At 42.7% G+C, this 14,852-nt stretch overlaps 1 protein-coding gene and 1 long non-coding RNA gene across 3 annotated transcripts; one reads left to right on the forward strand and one right to left on the reverse strand.

The window, feature by feature from the left end:
- Positions 1 to 374: 374 nt before the first annotated feature.
- Positions 375 to 10,831, reverse strand: TAT (tyrosine aminotransferase). 2 transcript variants are annotated; one of them, XM_006755788.2, is made up of 12 exons: positions 10,734 to 10,830; positions 9,867 to 10,113; positions 9,608 to 9,712; positions 7,073 to 7,140; positions 5,521 to 5,679; positions 5,170 to 5,308; positions 4,710 to 4,762; positions 3,788 to 3,940; positions 3,066 to 3,194; positions 2,450 to 2,533; positions 1,658 to 1,756; positions 375 to 1,139 (listed from the first exon to the last, which is right to left on the reverse strand). In XM_006755788.2, the coding sequence occupies exons 2-12, from the start codon at positions 10,099 to 10,101 to the stop codon at positions 999 to 1,001; spliced, it is 1,365 nt and encodes a 454-aa protein (XP_006755851.1). In that variant the 5' UTR covers positions 10,102 to 10,113; positions 10,734 to 10,830; the 3' UTR covers positions 375 to 998. The 2 variants fall into 2 exon arrangements, with proteins under 2 accessions (XP_006755851.1, XP_015414291.1); XM_015558805.1 differs by lacking the exon at positions 375 to 1,139 and adding an exon at positions 1,386 to 1,484 and having other exon boundaries at positions 1,623 to 1,756; positions 10,734 to 10,831.
- Positions 8,967 to 9,460, forward strand: LOC107181835. Its single transcript, XR_001512537.1, has 2 exons — positions 8,967 to 9,140; positions 9,348 to 9,460. It is a non-coding gene; the product is annotated as an uncharacterized LOC107181835 (long non-coding RNA).
- Positions 10,832 to 14,852: the final 4,021 nt, after the last annotated feature.

Here is a 14,852-nt window from a genome sequence, read left to right on the forward strand (position 1 = left end):
ATCTGAGCAATGAGCAGCACCTGGGGATAGAAATTTTCCACAGAAGAGGAAAAAAAACCACAAAACCAGAGAACATACTTAGTAAATTTTATTTTTTGTATAAAAAGAGACAATAATTTATGCCTTTGCCAAAATAAAGGATCTTGTCAATATAAATGTTCCTTAGAAAACATATGAAAAGATAATATAATATATATATTAATAAATCAATAACATTACAGGCAAAGTAACAATGATTCTATAACAATGACAAGTAGGGATATTTGTGACCCTTACAGAGCAGTGTTTCTGGAAGATCCAATGATTCCTCCCTTTTTTTTTATTTTTTAGTATCGATGTGTCTTCATTTTAAGAAAGCTTGATGCACACATATCTAAATTTAGAAAGGCAATCATTACAGGATATTTATTTGTATCGAAAGTAATTCTTTACCCCCCAAAAAGTGTTTCTGTAAAGGATGCTTTGAATTAGCAAATTTTCCTAATGGGTTTAGAATATAATAAACCAAATACATATGTCCTCAACTTCTTTCATTATAACTCTAGCGCATAAAGTGAGGAATACCTTAAGTTAGGCAGTAACAGAATTGGGCTTTAGATCTGACTAGAGAGACTATGTTCTTATAGCGTGAGGAAATGGTTGGGGGCCCAAGTTCTCTCTCTCTCTTTTGTTTCTCTTATCTGGAGCTCTGAATTTTCTTGTCTCTACTGCTTGCTGGTGAATTTTGCTCACCTGCTACTCTCAGAAAAAAAGGAGGAAGTCATCATGGAAGTGGGGCAAGTGAATGAAGTAGTCACTCCAGCAGGGCAGAGTGAGAGAAGAATCTGGGATTCAGAGTGTGCATATGGATATGGCTGGGGTAAAGCAGGGTCAATTCTGAACCCTCGATGTGTTTTTGAGGCTCCTCTCCCAACAGGGGGCGCCTGACTCCCTGAGGAGCAGCAGGGCCCAGTCCGGCCCTCCCTGGAGGGGACGTAGTCGGGAGCATGGGCTCAGGCCTATTTGTCACACTCCTCGGGGCTCCCTTCAGCACAGTGGTAGTGCTGCTCACAGAACTCCTGGATCCGGCTGCAGGCCTCCAGCATCATCACTTCAGGGACGGTGATTACCACTCGGAAGAAATTCGGGTACTCGAAGCACTGCAAAAAGAAGAGCCTGTTATTCTCAGAGCAATGCAACCTGGTCCTGGACCACCCTAAAATGGCCAGGGCCCCAACAGCAAGAAGCAATGCCATTGACTCAGGGCATTGTTGGGACACTAAGTCAGTCACTGAGTTAATTCATCTTAAAAGCTTGATTTCCCCTCCCCGGGAATGTTCCACCCCACCTTTTCTTCCCAGTACTGATGGGATAATGATGGAGAGAAACAACTTTTAAATAGAGGCCACAAGACACATTGGGTTGGATCTTATCAAATGAGAATACACTTTGTTGGGGGAGGAAAGGTGGCGATAAAAACCAGCTCAGGGAGAGCTCCTGAGAGTCTAGAACAGCCATGGGCAAACTACGGCCCACGGGCCGGATCCGGCCCGTTTGAAATGAATAAAACTAAAAAACAAAAAAAAGACCGTACCCTTTTATGTAATGATGTTAACTTTGAATTTATATTAGTTCACACAAACGTGGAGAATGTCCTGGGAGGTAAGGAAACACTCACCGTTGCTGGGAGGCAGTGGACAGATTGTTCAGCAACTAACCGCTCCGTGAACTCCACATCATTCTCAAATTCTGGAAAATGTTCCATCTCAATTTCAACCTATACCAATAACAGGGAGAGGCAAACTTAGCAGAAGGAGGGAAAACGGGCCAACTCCCTATGCCAGAAAGTAAGGTAGGGACTGCTCTAAAAAATACCTTGGAACTCTGCAACTGATAACTAGCTTGATGAGTAAGTTCTAGCCCTTACGAGCTCATGGAATTTTTCATAACGAAGAGAGAATATATTTATATTAATATTTTAGTTTATTGAGCGGTTCCTTCCTGTATGCTGATAAATGACAGCTGGAAATAGAATGCCAGTATTTCTCAAAAAGTAAACTATTAGCCTCATGGGTCAGGCAATTCAGAATTGCATGGAACGTTCCCACCCATTGCAAGATATTTAGCGGGCCTGGCCCACAAAATGCCAACAGCACCCCCCAGTCATTCTAAAAACAAGATTCCGGTACATTCCCATACATTCCTAGGGAACCAGTATCATTCCAAATTGAGAACGACAATGTGTAGAGAGCCTCTTCTGTCTTATTCTTCTCTATGTGTATATATAAAGTGAGTATATGAAGGAATTAACTCATCTTACGAGGGTTCTGTTTTGTCTAACACTGAGCTTAGGTCATGTCAGTGGAACAGTTAGGAACACAGTAATTCCCAAACTGACTGACACAGGAGACTCGCTCTTTGTGAGCCCTGCACCCTGGCTCTCCACAAGTGACTGCCCCCGCACTCTTACCATGAGGTACATGGCCCCAGAAGGGCGGACTGGCCGCAGTCCAGGGATGGCAGCCAACGCCCCATAGCACAGATCAGCATTGGACTACGAGAGAAGGCAGGTTAAAAGTTAAGTAAAAGAAAAAACAAGTCATTAAAAGAAGAACCCAAAGCAGCCTGTGTGACTCAGTGGTTGAGCCTCTGCCTATGAACCAGGAGGTCACAGTGCGATTCCCGGTCAGGGCTCATGCCTGGGTTGGAGGCTCGATCCCCGGTCGGGGGCATGCAGGAGGCAGCTGATCAATGATTCTCATCATCGATGTTTTCATCTCTCTCCATCTCCCTTCCTCTCTCTGAAATCAATTTAAAACAACATTGTTTTTAAGGAGAGTCCACATCAAAGGTAAGGCATAAGGAGTCAATGAGGCAAAAACCTGCCCCATGAACCTTTGGCCAGGAGCAGAGTGAACTGCCAGAAGTCGGAAATGTCTGGGTGAACAGACACCTGCTCGGATGCCACCCCCGGATTTGGACGTACCATCATGGAACGCTGCTCCAGGAATGAGGACCCATTACTCCTAATTCCACTGGTGGCATTCCCTGACCCCCCACAGTGAAAGGCCACGGGCTGCCCTTACCTTGAGGAAGCTTAGGGTGTCGTGGTAGAACTCTTGAGGGGTGCGACGCAGGATGCTTTTCAAAGCTCCCTGGACAATGGTGCAGGGTCCCAGGATCCGCTGACTCAGCTTCACCAGCCCATCTCGGATCTAAAAGCCCCCCCAGCAAACACAGTATTTAGCTTCTCTTAAGCATTCTGGCCTTGGGAACTCTGGTGCTGACCATTCATTCTATCGGTTCTTACATTTCTGGAGAAGTGATGGTGCCTAGTGTCATGCTTAGATGAGACCACTTGTGTTTGTGGCCCAGCTCTGCCACGACCCTGCTGTGTGACTCTAGGAAAAGTATACAACTTCTCTGTGCCTCGTTTTTCTCAACTCTCTGTAAAATGGAGATAATACTAATACTGGCCTCATGGGGTTGTTGGGAAGATTTAAATTAAAATAATGCATATAAAGTACTGGCACATTGTATGCCTGCAAACAGTATTAGGGTTATTACTGCTATTGTTTCCCTTTTGGTGGTCCAAAAATTGGAGACAGATGTAACTTCTTCACAGAGCCAGGTACAGAAAGAAAAACTGAGTTTGGAGAGGAAGCAGTGCCATCTTTATCTAGCATCTTTCCAGGCACCCAGAACGACAGGGCCGGGAAGAAAGGGGGAAAAAACAAATCTACCTCCCACCCACTGCACACCCAAAGTCAGTCTATATCCCAAAGCAGACACACCACGCGGCTCTCACCTCATTGCCAAAAATGTCCCTGCGGTCGTGGATGAGGATCCAGCCCAACCTCCAGCCCGGAACCAGCCAGCGTTTGGCCAGCCCTCCGCAGGACAGGATGGGGACGTTGGTGCTGAGGGTGGCCAGGGGCTCAAATTTGGAACCCGAAAACACCTGTGGAGAAGAGCTTAATGTAGCTGTCTTCTGGCTTACTCTCCTCCAAATCCCATGCCTCCTCCCCTTTTCCTCAGATCACTGGGATTTGGGGGCTCATGCCTACGCTGAAGCATGATTGGGACCCCAAGGGGCTCCCAAGGGGGCTCTCCAAAGACATTGAACCTGGTGTCTGGTCTGGATTAAAGGAAGCCTAAAGTGAGGAAACTGGCCCTAGCCCTGAAGTATGGACAGCCCCTTGAAGCCAGTTCTAGAGAAGGCATGGCTTTTGGAGCTATAGGTTTAGAAATATAATGCGGGTCCACAGACACTTAGCTGAAATCCCTGGGCCCAGATATGTTGCAGAATTATTTGGATTTTAGAAAGGTTATATTGCACGTGCCACCACCTATTAGGTAACAGTCCCAGAGCACTCTGGGATAGCACTCCTAATCAAGCATATTAACGCCTCTGCCCCTTCCCCTACGCTCATATAGATCCATAAGTGAGAAAAATAGAAATCTACAAATATCTTTATATCAGCCAAGTCAGGGTTTGCCACCAAATGAATTGCAAAAAATCTTTGGCTTTTCATAGCTTTTCTGGATTTCAGACACTGGCTGAGGAGTCATAGATAGATCTATGTATCTGTGAAGAGTACAGGGATCTTGATTGGCGGTACTGAAGTGACTAGGAGTTGCTTCTGATGATTTGGATGCCACCTCTGAAGGCCCAACGAAATAATTTGGAATGGAGATTATTGCAGTGAGATTTCCGGCCCAAGACTCACCATGTCTCCATAGATCTCATCAGCTAAGATGGGGACACACTGCCTTGCAGCCACTGAAATAAAAGAAACATGCAGAAATCAGTAATGTGAATTGCCTGTATATTTATTATTTATCTGAGCTTTTGTACTTTGCTTTTCATGTTGTTGTACTTTGTCTTGCTCACTAAGAACTAAATGGGTACATATTCTTGCAGGGTACAAGGCCTAAATTTGCCATTTAATTAACTAGATATTTCAGACCCTTTCTTCCACATGATGGTAGTGGTGATGTATCAAGTATTTCCTCTCTTTCTCCTTCTTTTAAGCAAGTCCTACCATTCCAATGGCACACTAGAAACCCTAGTGGAGCGCCCCAACCTCCATCCTAGGCTTGGAACGGACTCCATAGTGACCGACTCTTTTCTCATTTGGATCAATGACTAAAGGATTGCATCCTCATCTTCTCCCCTGCTGGACTCACCGGCCAGAATCTTCTGAAGATGACTTCTGCTGAACACTGACCCACAGGGGTTTGATGGGTTATTGACAATGAGACAAGCTGTCTTTTCATCAATCAGAGATTCCAATTGTTTCAGGTCAATTTCCCAAGACTTCTCTGGCTGGGGAGGAAGAAAGGGTGAGGTTAAGATGATTCTGAGGCTGGCCAGTGTTGCTCAGTGGTTGAGCATTGACCGGAGAAAACTCATTTAAACCAGTGGTGTAATATAAATAATAAAATGTGTCTGTGGTTTCAACCACCCACTTCCAGATCTTTTCCTGCTAACATTAGTAGTAATTGAGCACTTGTGTCTAAAATTAAAAAGTCATTTACCAATAAGTTGTAGAGTTTGACCTCAATCCCCATAGATTCAGCCAAAGTCCTGTAGAGAGAGAAGCCGGGTCTCGGAACGAGGATGTTTTGCCCTGGGTTGGCCAACACGGCTAAACAAAGTTCAATAGCCTGACTGCAGCCACTTGTCAGAATGACATCCTGTGAAGAAAAAAAATAAAAGATTCATTTTGTTAGCAGTTCCACCAGCAACAGGAGAAAGGAAATTGTCAGATGTGTGTGTGGGGGACAAAGATAAACTGACGTTTACAAATTCTAAATAAAGGAGTAGGGATTGTACTAAGCCAGAAAGAATTTAACAGCCTTATATATATGTCTTTATCTAAAGCAGTGGTTCTCAACCTTCCTAACGCCGCGACCCTTTAATACAGATCCTCATGTTGTGCTGACCCACAACCATAAAATTATTTTCGTTGCTACTTCATAACTGTAATTTTGCTACTATTATGAATTGTCATGTAAATATCTGATATGCAGGATGTATTTTCATTGTTACAAATTGAACATAATGAAAGCATAGCGATTAATCACAAAAACAATATGTAATTATATATGTGTTTTTCCGATGGTCTTAGGCGACCCCTGTGAAAGGGTCATTCGGTCCCCAAAGGGGTCGTGACCCACAGGTTGAGAACCGCTGATCTAAAGATTGTTTAAAATGCTGGCCACTTAAAAGAAGTAAACAAATCATTTTTTAAAAAAAAGGACAGGTCAACTCTGATTCAGCCAACTTCCAGGAGTGGTCATTATAACCTCGGGTATTTTCACCTGGTTATTTATTTACTTTTGACCAGAGATGTGAAGCCTAGCTCTCCTCTGAAATGTAGGTGAAGGGTAAACCATAGAGGTGAGGGTGGTATTTAAACTTGGCACTGCCATCAAATCAATATGTCATGGGAGCTCAGTCTTCCTATTTGAGGGACCTAAAGTGAATGAGGGAAGCTTTAAAAGGATCCTATTGGGCCTTAGCTGGTTTGGCTCAGTGGATAGAACTTCAGTCGGCCTGCGGACCAAAGGGTCCCAGGTTCGATTTCGGTCAAGGGCACGTACCTTGGTTGCAGGCTCCTCCCAGGCCCGGACCCTGGTCAGAGCTCGTGCAGAAGGCAACCAATCGATGTGTTTCTCTCACATCGATGTTTCTCTCTGTCTTTCCCTCTCTCTGCCACTCTTCCTAAAAATCAATGGGAACATATCCTCAAGTGAGGATTACCAGAATAAAAAGATCCTATTGGTAAAATTGAAAGTTTTAACTCTTGGGTATTTATGAATCAAACACAGAATGATCTCTGAGTCATTTGAGCCTCCTTGAGATTGACACCATATAAATTGTATGCAGTGTCATCATCATACTGTAACAACATTAAGTGTAATCACTGATTAGTGTCCTCATTATATAAGAAGTCCTCGAGTTGTTAAAGGGAAATGATCCCCGACGTTTGTTCCCCTAGAAACCTTTATTTGCAGAACAGAAACAATGGAAAGGGTATAGTTTGCCCAGTGTTGCTTCAGAGCTGGAACCCTGTCTCAGGCTCACCTTAGCTTCCAGGGGTGCCTCGGGACAGTGGTAATAGGACGCGACCTCTTCCCGGCTGGACAGGTAACCTGAAAGAAAGGAACAGAAGGAGGAAGCTGGAAGTTTCCATCCCAGGACTGACAGCTCTACCGGAGTCACAGGGCTGTAGGCATCCTTTTGCCCCTGCTCAGAGCACATACTACTCAGGTTAGCTCTCAGCCGCTGTTGACAAAGAAAATTAAGTTTATATTTGAAATTTGTGAAATAAGCACATATATATAAATAATAACAAGAAAGAGCTCACCAAACTGTAGGACACTCTGCACCGTCTTGGTTACTATGATGATGTGTTAATTCTCCATAAAATACAGGATTTCAATTATTCCCTAGTCCCACCCAGGGACTATATTTCTTGAAAAGTTATAATCAAAGAGTGTGATTCATTCAGTCCCATTACTGTTTTTGTACAATTTTTACCTTTAAAATCATAGTCTTATACATTACTTCCAAATGTTGGCTTATAAGCTGAAAGTATAGACAGTTTCATGCAAATGACCATGTTTTGCAAAACTGCTCTTCAAAGAGATTGCCTTTCATTGGCAGGAACAGAGGCAATATTTTACAATGTTTGTTAACTTAAAAGGTAGAGAAAGATCTCCTGAAGTTACAGATATCAGCACTTCTTTAATTACTAATAAGGAAGAGCATTTCCCAAGATATACTGTCTATTCTTATCTGTGTTTTCTTTGGCCTGAGTGCTCATATCCTTTGAATATTTACAAAACTTGTTTTTGGTTTTTCAGGTTGAGTCAGTTCTCTAAGCTTTGGTTATAAAAATCACTACAAACTTTTTTTATAACCTAATTTTTGGTCTTAATTTGTCTTTATTTTTGTTATATGAAGCTTTATAAAATGTAAATAAGCAACCTAAAAATCATGCCCTGAAAACTCTTTGAAGTATTTTTAAAATTCTATTTTAACATGAAACTTAACTTTTATTCTGCCTTAAGAATACATTTCTATGTGCACATAAACACAGGAGAAAAATGTGCAACACTGAAACAAAGCCAAGGAATCACGTATTTTACCAAAATGTGTAGTGTAGAAATGTTTCATAGATGGAGAGGGTTAAACATAAATAAGAATAATTTCTTTCTGTCAGAAACAACCCTCTATTCTTCAATAGGACAGTCTATTCTTTGTTGGTGGTGTAGGTGGTATTTATTCCTCTTTAATATGAAACAATAACAACTTCATTAGGAGTGTGATCAGGACCATCTATAATAATAAAAGCATAATATGCAGACAGTCTATTCTTTGTTGGTGGTGTGGGTGGTATTTATTCCTCTTTAATATGAAACAATTACAACTTCATTAGGAGTGTGATCAGGACCATTCTATATAATAAAAGCCTAATATGATAAGTGTCTGGTCATCCAGTTAGCTGTTCAACCAATCAAAGCATAATATGCTAATTAGACCAGACAGCCGAACAACCTTCTGGACGAAGCCGGGGCTGCGAGAGCCAAGGCAGGCCGCCATGGCTGCAAGGGCTGAGCCACTTGCATGAATTTCATGCATTGGGCCTCTAGTCTTATATAATAAAAGCCTAATATGATAAGTGTCTGGTCATCCAGTTAGCTGTTCAACCAATCAAAGCATAATATGCTAATGATATGCTAAGGCCACTCAACTGCTCGCTATGATGCACACTGACCACCAGGGGCTAGATGCTCAATGCAGGAGCTGCCCCCTGGTAGTCAGTGCGCCCCCACAGGGAGAGTGCCACTCAGCCAGAAGCTGGGCTCACGACTGGCGAGCGCAGTGGCAGTGGCGGGAGTCTCTCCCACCTCCACAGCAGCCTCTCCCACCTCCGTGGCAGCACTAAGGTGTCTGGCTGACAGCGTAGGCCCACTCCCTGGTGCACAAATTTCGCGCACCAGGCCTCTAGTAAATAAAATAAGTCTTGAATACACAGAGGAGGAGAAATAAAGTCAAGCCAATTAACTTAGGACCCAGAGGGCTCAGTAAACAAGCAGCTGCAGCCAAGTTCGAGACCTTCATTTGAGAATTAGCCATGATAGGATAGGTCACAGGGGAGGGCAAACTTTTTGACTCGAGGGCCACAATGGGTTCTTAAACTAGACCGGAGGGCCGGAACAAAAGCATGGATGGAGTGTTTGTGCGAACTAATATAAATTCAAAGTAAACATCATTACATAAAAGGGTACGGTCTTTTTTTTTAAGTTTTATTCATTTCAAAGCCGGATCCATAGTTTGCCCACAGCTGGGATAGGAGCATTATCTGAGAAAGAAGTATGTGATGGGAGCCTAGAGGGAGGTATCAGTACGCCCAAGAAAGCCAGGCAAGAAGTTGGAGCTTGAAGCTTGTGTTTAAGCATCCTAGACCCTTTTCCCCAAATCCAGGTGGCCATTTATCTTAGCCTCTCCTGAGGAACCGTGTGTCGGGAAAGCAAGGACAATTGTTAGAAATGTATTCCTATTGGAAGAGCACCCAAGATTCAGAAGCCACTTAGAGTCTCAGGAGAAGCTTACCAATGGAGGGGGCGTAGCCGTTATACTTCCCGGAGTCCAGGGCATCTTTCATCGCCTGGGTAACCTCTGGGTCCGTGGGCAGGTTTCCAAACACAGTAGGGTCCCCTTTTCATGGGAGGAAAAAGAAAAGCCACCAAGAGGTTACTCTTCCACGCCGAGGGCTCAGACTCACCTTCCTCTCCCGTCTCCTCCCAGCAGCCTACGAGGATGGGGGAGAGGGGAACAATGACCACCCCTCAGTCGAGTGTCCCCAACTCACCAATTGACAGAGAAATCATGGTTTTGTCCGGGTTTGGCTTCACCTTCATGCTGTCCACGATGGCCCGGATGGGATTGAAAGTGTTGTTGGACATGTCCGAGGGCTTCACAGACCACCGGGCCTTCCTGCCTTTCGCTTTTCCTGGCGTGGAGCTTCTCCCACCGACGTTGACATGCACATCCAGAACGGAGGGGAGGTCGCCACTGTCATTCATCTCGATCACGTATGGGTCCATCACTAGCAAGGTCTGTCGGGGAGAAGGGAGAGGAACGGAAGTCGCAGAGATACTAAGCACAGAGCACCATCCTGGGTGGCTATATTTGGACCTAAACATAGGGGTGATTTCATTGGACATCCCTTTTCAAACCTTTTTCTTTGTTTTGCTGCTCTCTCGTGAAGAGTAGCTGTGTTATGAATGAGGGGAGTTTTAAGACCTTTGGCTGAGATGGAAAATCAAGAGCCCATTCTGTAATGTTAGCATTCTGTTGAATTCTTATCTACGGGGAGATTCACTGTTTGCAATCCTCGTCCTCATAAAAGTTTCATCGGGCTCTCAATGAAACAGGGGGAATAACACGATAACTCTTAAACAATCAAAGAATAGGTGTTTTCTCTTTCCCATGCAGTGCCTGTCCAAGCAAAACGTCTCCCTAACACATCAACAGACTGTATCTTGCCTTCTGCAAGCAAGACCCAGGAAGACTCATTCCATGTTGTTAGGGATTTCGTGTTAATAGTGTTGTCAAAATCGAGCACTATCCTCTAAACACATGTCTGCCCTGTGGAAAAAGAAGTCCATACACCACAGAGGAAAAAGCATACATCCCCCATCCCCACCAGCAGAACAGCTGACGCTTTAAATTTTACCTCTGAGTGAGGGAGTAGCAAGCAGCCTCCGGGGAGCCAAACCAGAAAGCTGTCTTAATTCTTCTCTGACAGGTGACAGTGAACTCCGATGCAACTCCTGTCTCCTGAAATACCCTCCACAGGTGGGCGTTGGACCTGGAACTTTTGTGCTATTGGTTGGGTGGAGAGCTGGGCAGCCAATCCTCTGCGTTCCTCCCCTTTTCACTTTTTGGCGCTTCTCACCTCTAACCCTCCTCCCACCCCCAGGGACCAAATCAGGAATTTGTCCTCATCAAACATCTGGAATTTTCTGTGTTAACTCTTTCTAGGTATGTGGCGAGATGCTGGAGAGGACTGTGTGTGTGTGTGTGTGTGTGTGTGTGTGTGTGTGTGTGTGGTGTGTGTGTGGGGGGTGTTAGTTGTGATTACAATTGGTAATTTTTATTATTTTTTGTTACAAAACAACTTATTAACATTTTATAATAGTACAGAAATGTGCAAAGTAGAAAGTGAGAGTCCTTCCTTGCCTTTTGCTAATCCACACTCCATTCTCACTCTCAGGGGTAAGCAGTGGTAATAATAGGGCCTTTTCTATCCATTCACCAAGGTAGAGAGATGATAGGCAGCTAGGTAGGTAGGTAGGTAGGTAAGGCAGCTAGGTAGGTAGGTAGGTAGGTAGAGGGTACATAGATACATATAGATTTTAGATTTTCAAAACACAGATGGGATCATGCTCTGCAACTCGTCCCATGACATGTTTGTTTACTTCCTACATCTGGGACTCCCTTCCCTGTCAGTCTACAAAGTTCTACCCCAGTCAAAACAAACTGGACAGCTGAAGTGACTTAAGGCCCACTCAGCAAATATCTTAAAAGCACGGGGTCTTCCGGGCAACCAAAACCTGTGCAATGTTATCCTTATCCTAATAATTTTCTTTCATTTGCCTGCTATGGGGTTATTGGAAGAATAAGACATCAGGTGAGATTTAAGCAAAACATCACTAAGCAAGCACAGCCGAGATCCCATCATTCCTGTGAGCCTATGAAAAATGCCACCCATTCAAGGGTTAAGAGAAACCTCAGTGACATCCCCCTTCCAACCCCTTCCCCCCAGATCCTATCTGTTTATTTATTGATTTATTGGGTGATGAGGAGTCATTATGTAAGTTCTTTCTCCTCCTCCATCTACTTTTCAGTGATTCGAGTCCCCAGAGGGGTTGAATAACCTTTTGTTTTTCTGGACCCTTTCGTTTCTTAGTGCGTTGAAGATCTTATCTAATACATTCTCTTCTCCACTCCGGTGAAGCAAGCATTTACCACCTCATCTTACCAGTGGAGTGGCAGAAATCATCAGGATTTCTTCCAAGGGCAGGAAGCCAGCCTGCGCAAAGAGAGTCCAAGTTCTGAAGCTGGAGCCCTGAACATTAGGGTACATAATCAGGGCAACCCTGTTTCAAAAGATGAATTGATAACCCCATCTCTACAACATGCACAGATACAGAAAAGGAAAGTGTGGAGTCAACTCTACTACGCGGCACCTACGGCTTGTTGGTTGCAGCAAATGCCGTTAAACATTGCATAGGTGGGAGCATGCTCCACAGGTTAGACAGGCCGGCCCTTTGTGTAGTAGCTAATACAGTGAGAACAGGGCATTGTTTCCGAAGCACACAGATTTTATCCAGAGAGGCCATTCTTTTCTAAGTGCTTTTATTCCATTGCCCTCCATTTAAAATATAGGGCATGTGTGCTGCAGAAAATCAGAAAAAGTTAAAAAGCATTTATAACCCCACCACCATTCTTGACACATTAGTCTTATTTTATAAAGTTGGGATCTTATTCTATAGACATCTTTTTCAAAGTGAGATAAAATTCCCTTAACGAAAAATCCATCGTGTTAGCCATTTCAAAGTAGAAGAGTCTGTGGAGCTCACGATGTTGTGTAAGCATCATCGCCATCTAATTCCAAGACATTTTCATTGAAAAGCCTCTCCCCCGCGCCTCCTCCCAGCCGCTGGCAACCACAAACCCACTTTCTGTCCCTATGGATTTGCCTATTCCTGACATTTCATATCAATGGATTCACACCATATGTGGCCTTTTGTGTCTGGCTTCTGTCATTTAGCAAATGTTTTCAAGGTTCATCCATGTGGTGCTTATATCAATATTCCATTCCTTTTCATAGCTGATTAATATTCTATGCATGGATATACCGCCTTTATTTATCCACTCACCAGCTGGTGGACACTGCTTTGTTTATGCTTTTTGGCTACTATGAATTGTGCTACTATTAACATTTCTACACATTTTTTTTGTTTGAACATATATCTATTCTAATTCATTTGGCTAGTTTTTGTTTTGTGAATTTTAAAATTGTGTCATGAATATTTATTTTCCCATGTTATGAAAAACATCCAACATAAAGTATCACAATTTATTAATAAATAATTTTCCTATTGTTGGACATGCTGTGGAGTCTAGTTTATATCATTGTGAGTAATGCCACAAAAATGTTGGATTGTATAGTTATTACTTCCTTAAGATAAATTTTTCCTAATTCATTTGGCTAGTTTTTGTTTGGTGAATTTTAAAATTGTGTCATGAGTATTTTTTTCCCATGTTATGCAAAACATCCATCATAAAGTATCACAATTTATTAAATAATTTTCCTATTGTTGGACATGATGTGGAGTCTAGTTTTTATCATTGTGAGTAATGCCACAAAAATGTTGGTTTGTATAGTTATTACTTCCTTAAGATAAATTTTTCTGTACATTGATTTACTGCATTGAAGAAAATAAACATTTTACTTTTAGGTTTTTTTTGTTTATTTTTAGTAGTTAAAGCAAGATATATCCTCATGTAATAAATTCAAATATAGATGTTTCTAAACTCTGAACACCTTCTTTCCCCACAATCCCACTCTGAAGAGATGGACCCTATAACCATTTCTTGTGTATCTTTCCAAGTGTTTCCTATGTCTGTACAGTACTATATAACTGGCCCTGGAAAATATATATATATACACACACACAAATATACACACATATATCTCGCTGCACTGTCCCTTATTACAGCCGCTGGTCATAAGTGGCTCTTGAGTGCTTGTAGATGTGATTTATCTGAAATGAGATGTATTGTTGATATAAAATACACACCAGGTTTCAAAGACCTATAAAAGTAATGTAAACTATCTCATCAATTATGTTCTATTGATTACATGCTTAACTAGTATTCTGGGTACATTGGGAGAAATAAAGTATAGTATTAAAATTACTTTCACCTATTTCTTTTTTATGTTTTAAGATATTTTTACTAGAAAATCTGAAATTACTATGTGTTTGCACTCTGTTCTTATTGGACAATGCTGTTTACTTTTTAAAACGCCTTAATAAATGATGTGTAGTGTGGATATTCTTTCCTTGTTCATGCACTGAGATCCACGTCACTCCTTTTAATAGTGTTTGTTTAAGCATTCCTGGCTTTTGGACATGGGCAGCTTCTACTTTTTTCTATTACAGATGAAGCATAATGAACCCAACTGTTATAAGAATCATGTGATTTATGGGATAGATTCCTGAAGATAGAATCACATTTCAAACACTGATAGACCCGCCAAACTGATCCACAGATAGGCCAGTAGGAAGAGAAAACATACAAATATGTCTTATTTTGGCAACCCCTTGGGCTTGAGACTGCCTATTCTGGATAACATGTCTGCCTTCAGGGGTGACGCAGGGAATCAGCCGAGCGTTCTCATGGTGGACAGACTCTCCGAGGTTAAGACCCTTCTTGATATTGGCCTTAGCAAAGAGTCAAGGCAACAAGGGTGGGATTTCCTTGAAGGGAGAAGCTATTGTGACTGATTTCTGCCCCTCAAGGTTTGGACTTTCAAGGACCCCAGCTACACATGAGACTCAGGTTCAATTCCTCCTCCCACACACACACACACACACCGCCTCAAGGCCTGGTGTCCTGTCCTCACCCGGACACTAAAATGGTAGCCTTAGATTGTTCAAATAAATAACCTATGTTATGTCAGCCCGCCCTTGTCACTGGTGTTCTGTCCTAGTTGCTTGGCCTCTTTTTACCTTTGGAGCTCAAGCATTTTGTTATATTTTATCCAACACTTCTCAATATTTTT

Source organism: Myotis davidii, unplaced genomic scaffold (genome assembly GCF_000327345.1).
Source record: "Myotis davidii unplaced genomic scaffold, ASM32734v1 scaffold453, whole genome shotgun sequence".
Classification (NCBI taxonomy): Eukaryota; Metazoa; Chordata; class Mammalia; order Chiroptera; family Vespertilionidae; genus Myotis; species Myotis davidii.

Coding starts and splice junctions, on each gene's coding strand:
- TAT (XM_006755788.2), bottom strand. CDS start 10,101: ATGGACCCATACGTGATCGAGATGAATGACAGTGGCGACCTCCCCTCC. Junction 2,534..3,065: donor ACACCCTAAGCTTCCTCAAG/GTAAGGGCAGCC, acceptor CTTCTCTCGTAG/TCCAATGCTGATCTGTGCTA. Junction 1,757..2,449: donor CTGGGGCCATGTACCTCATG/GTAAGAGTGCGG, acceptor TTATTGGTATAG/GTTGAAATTGAGATGGAACA.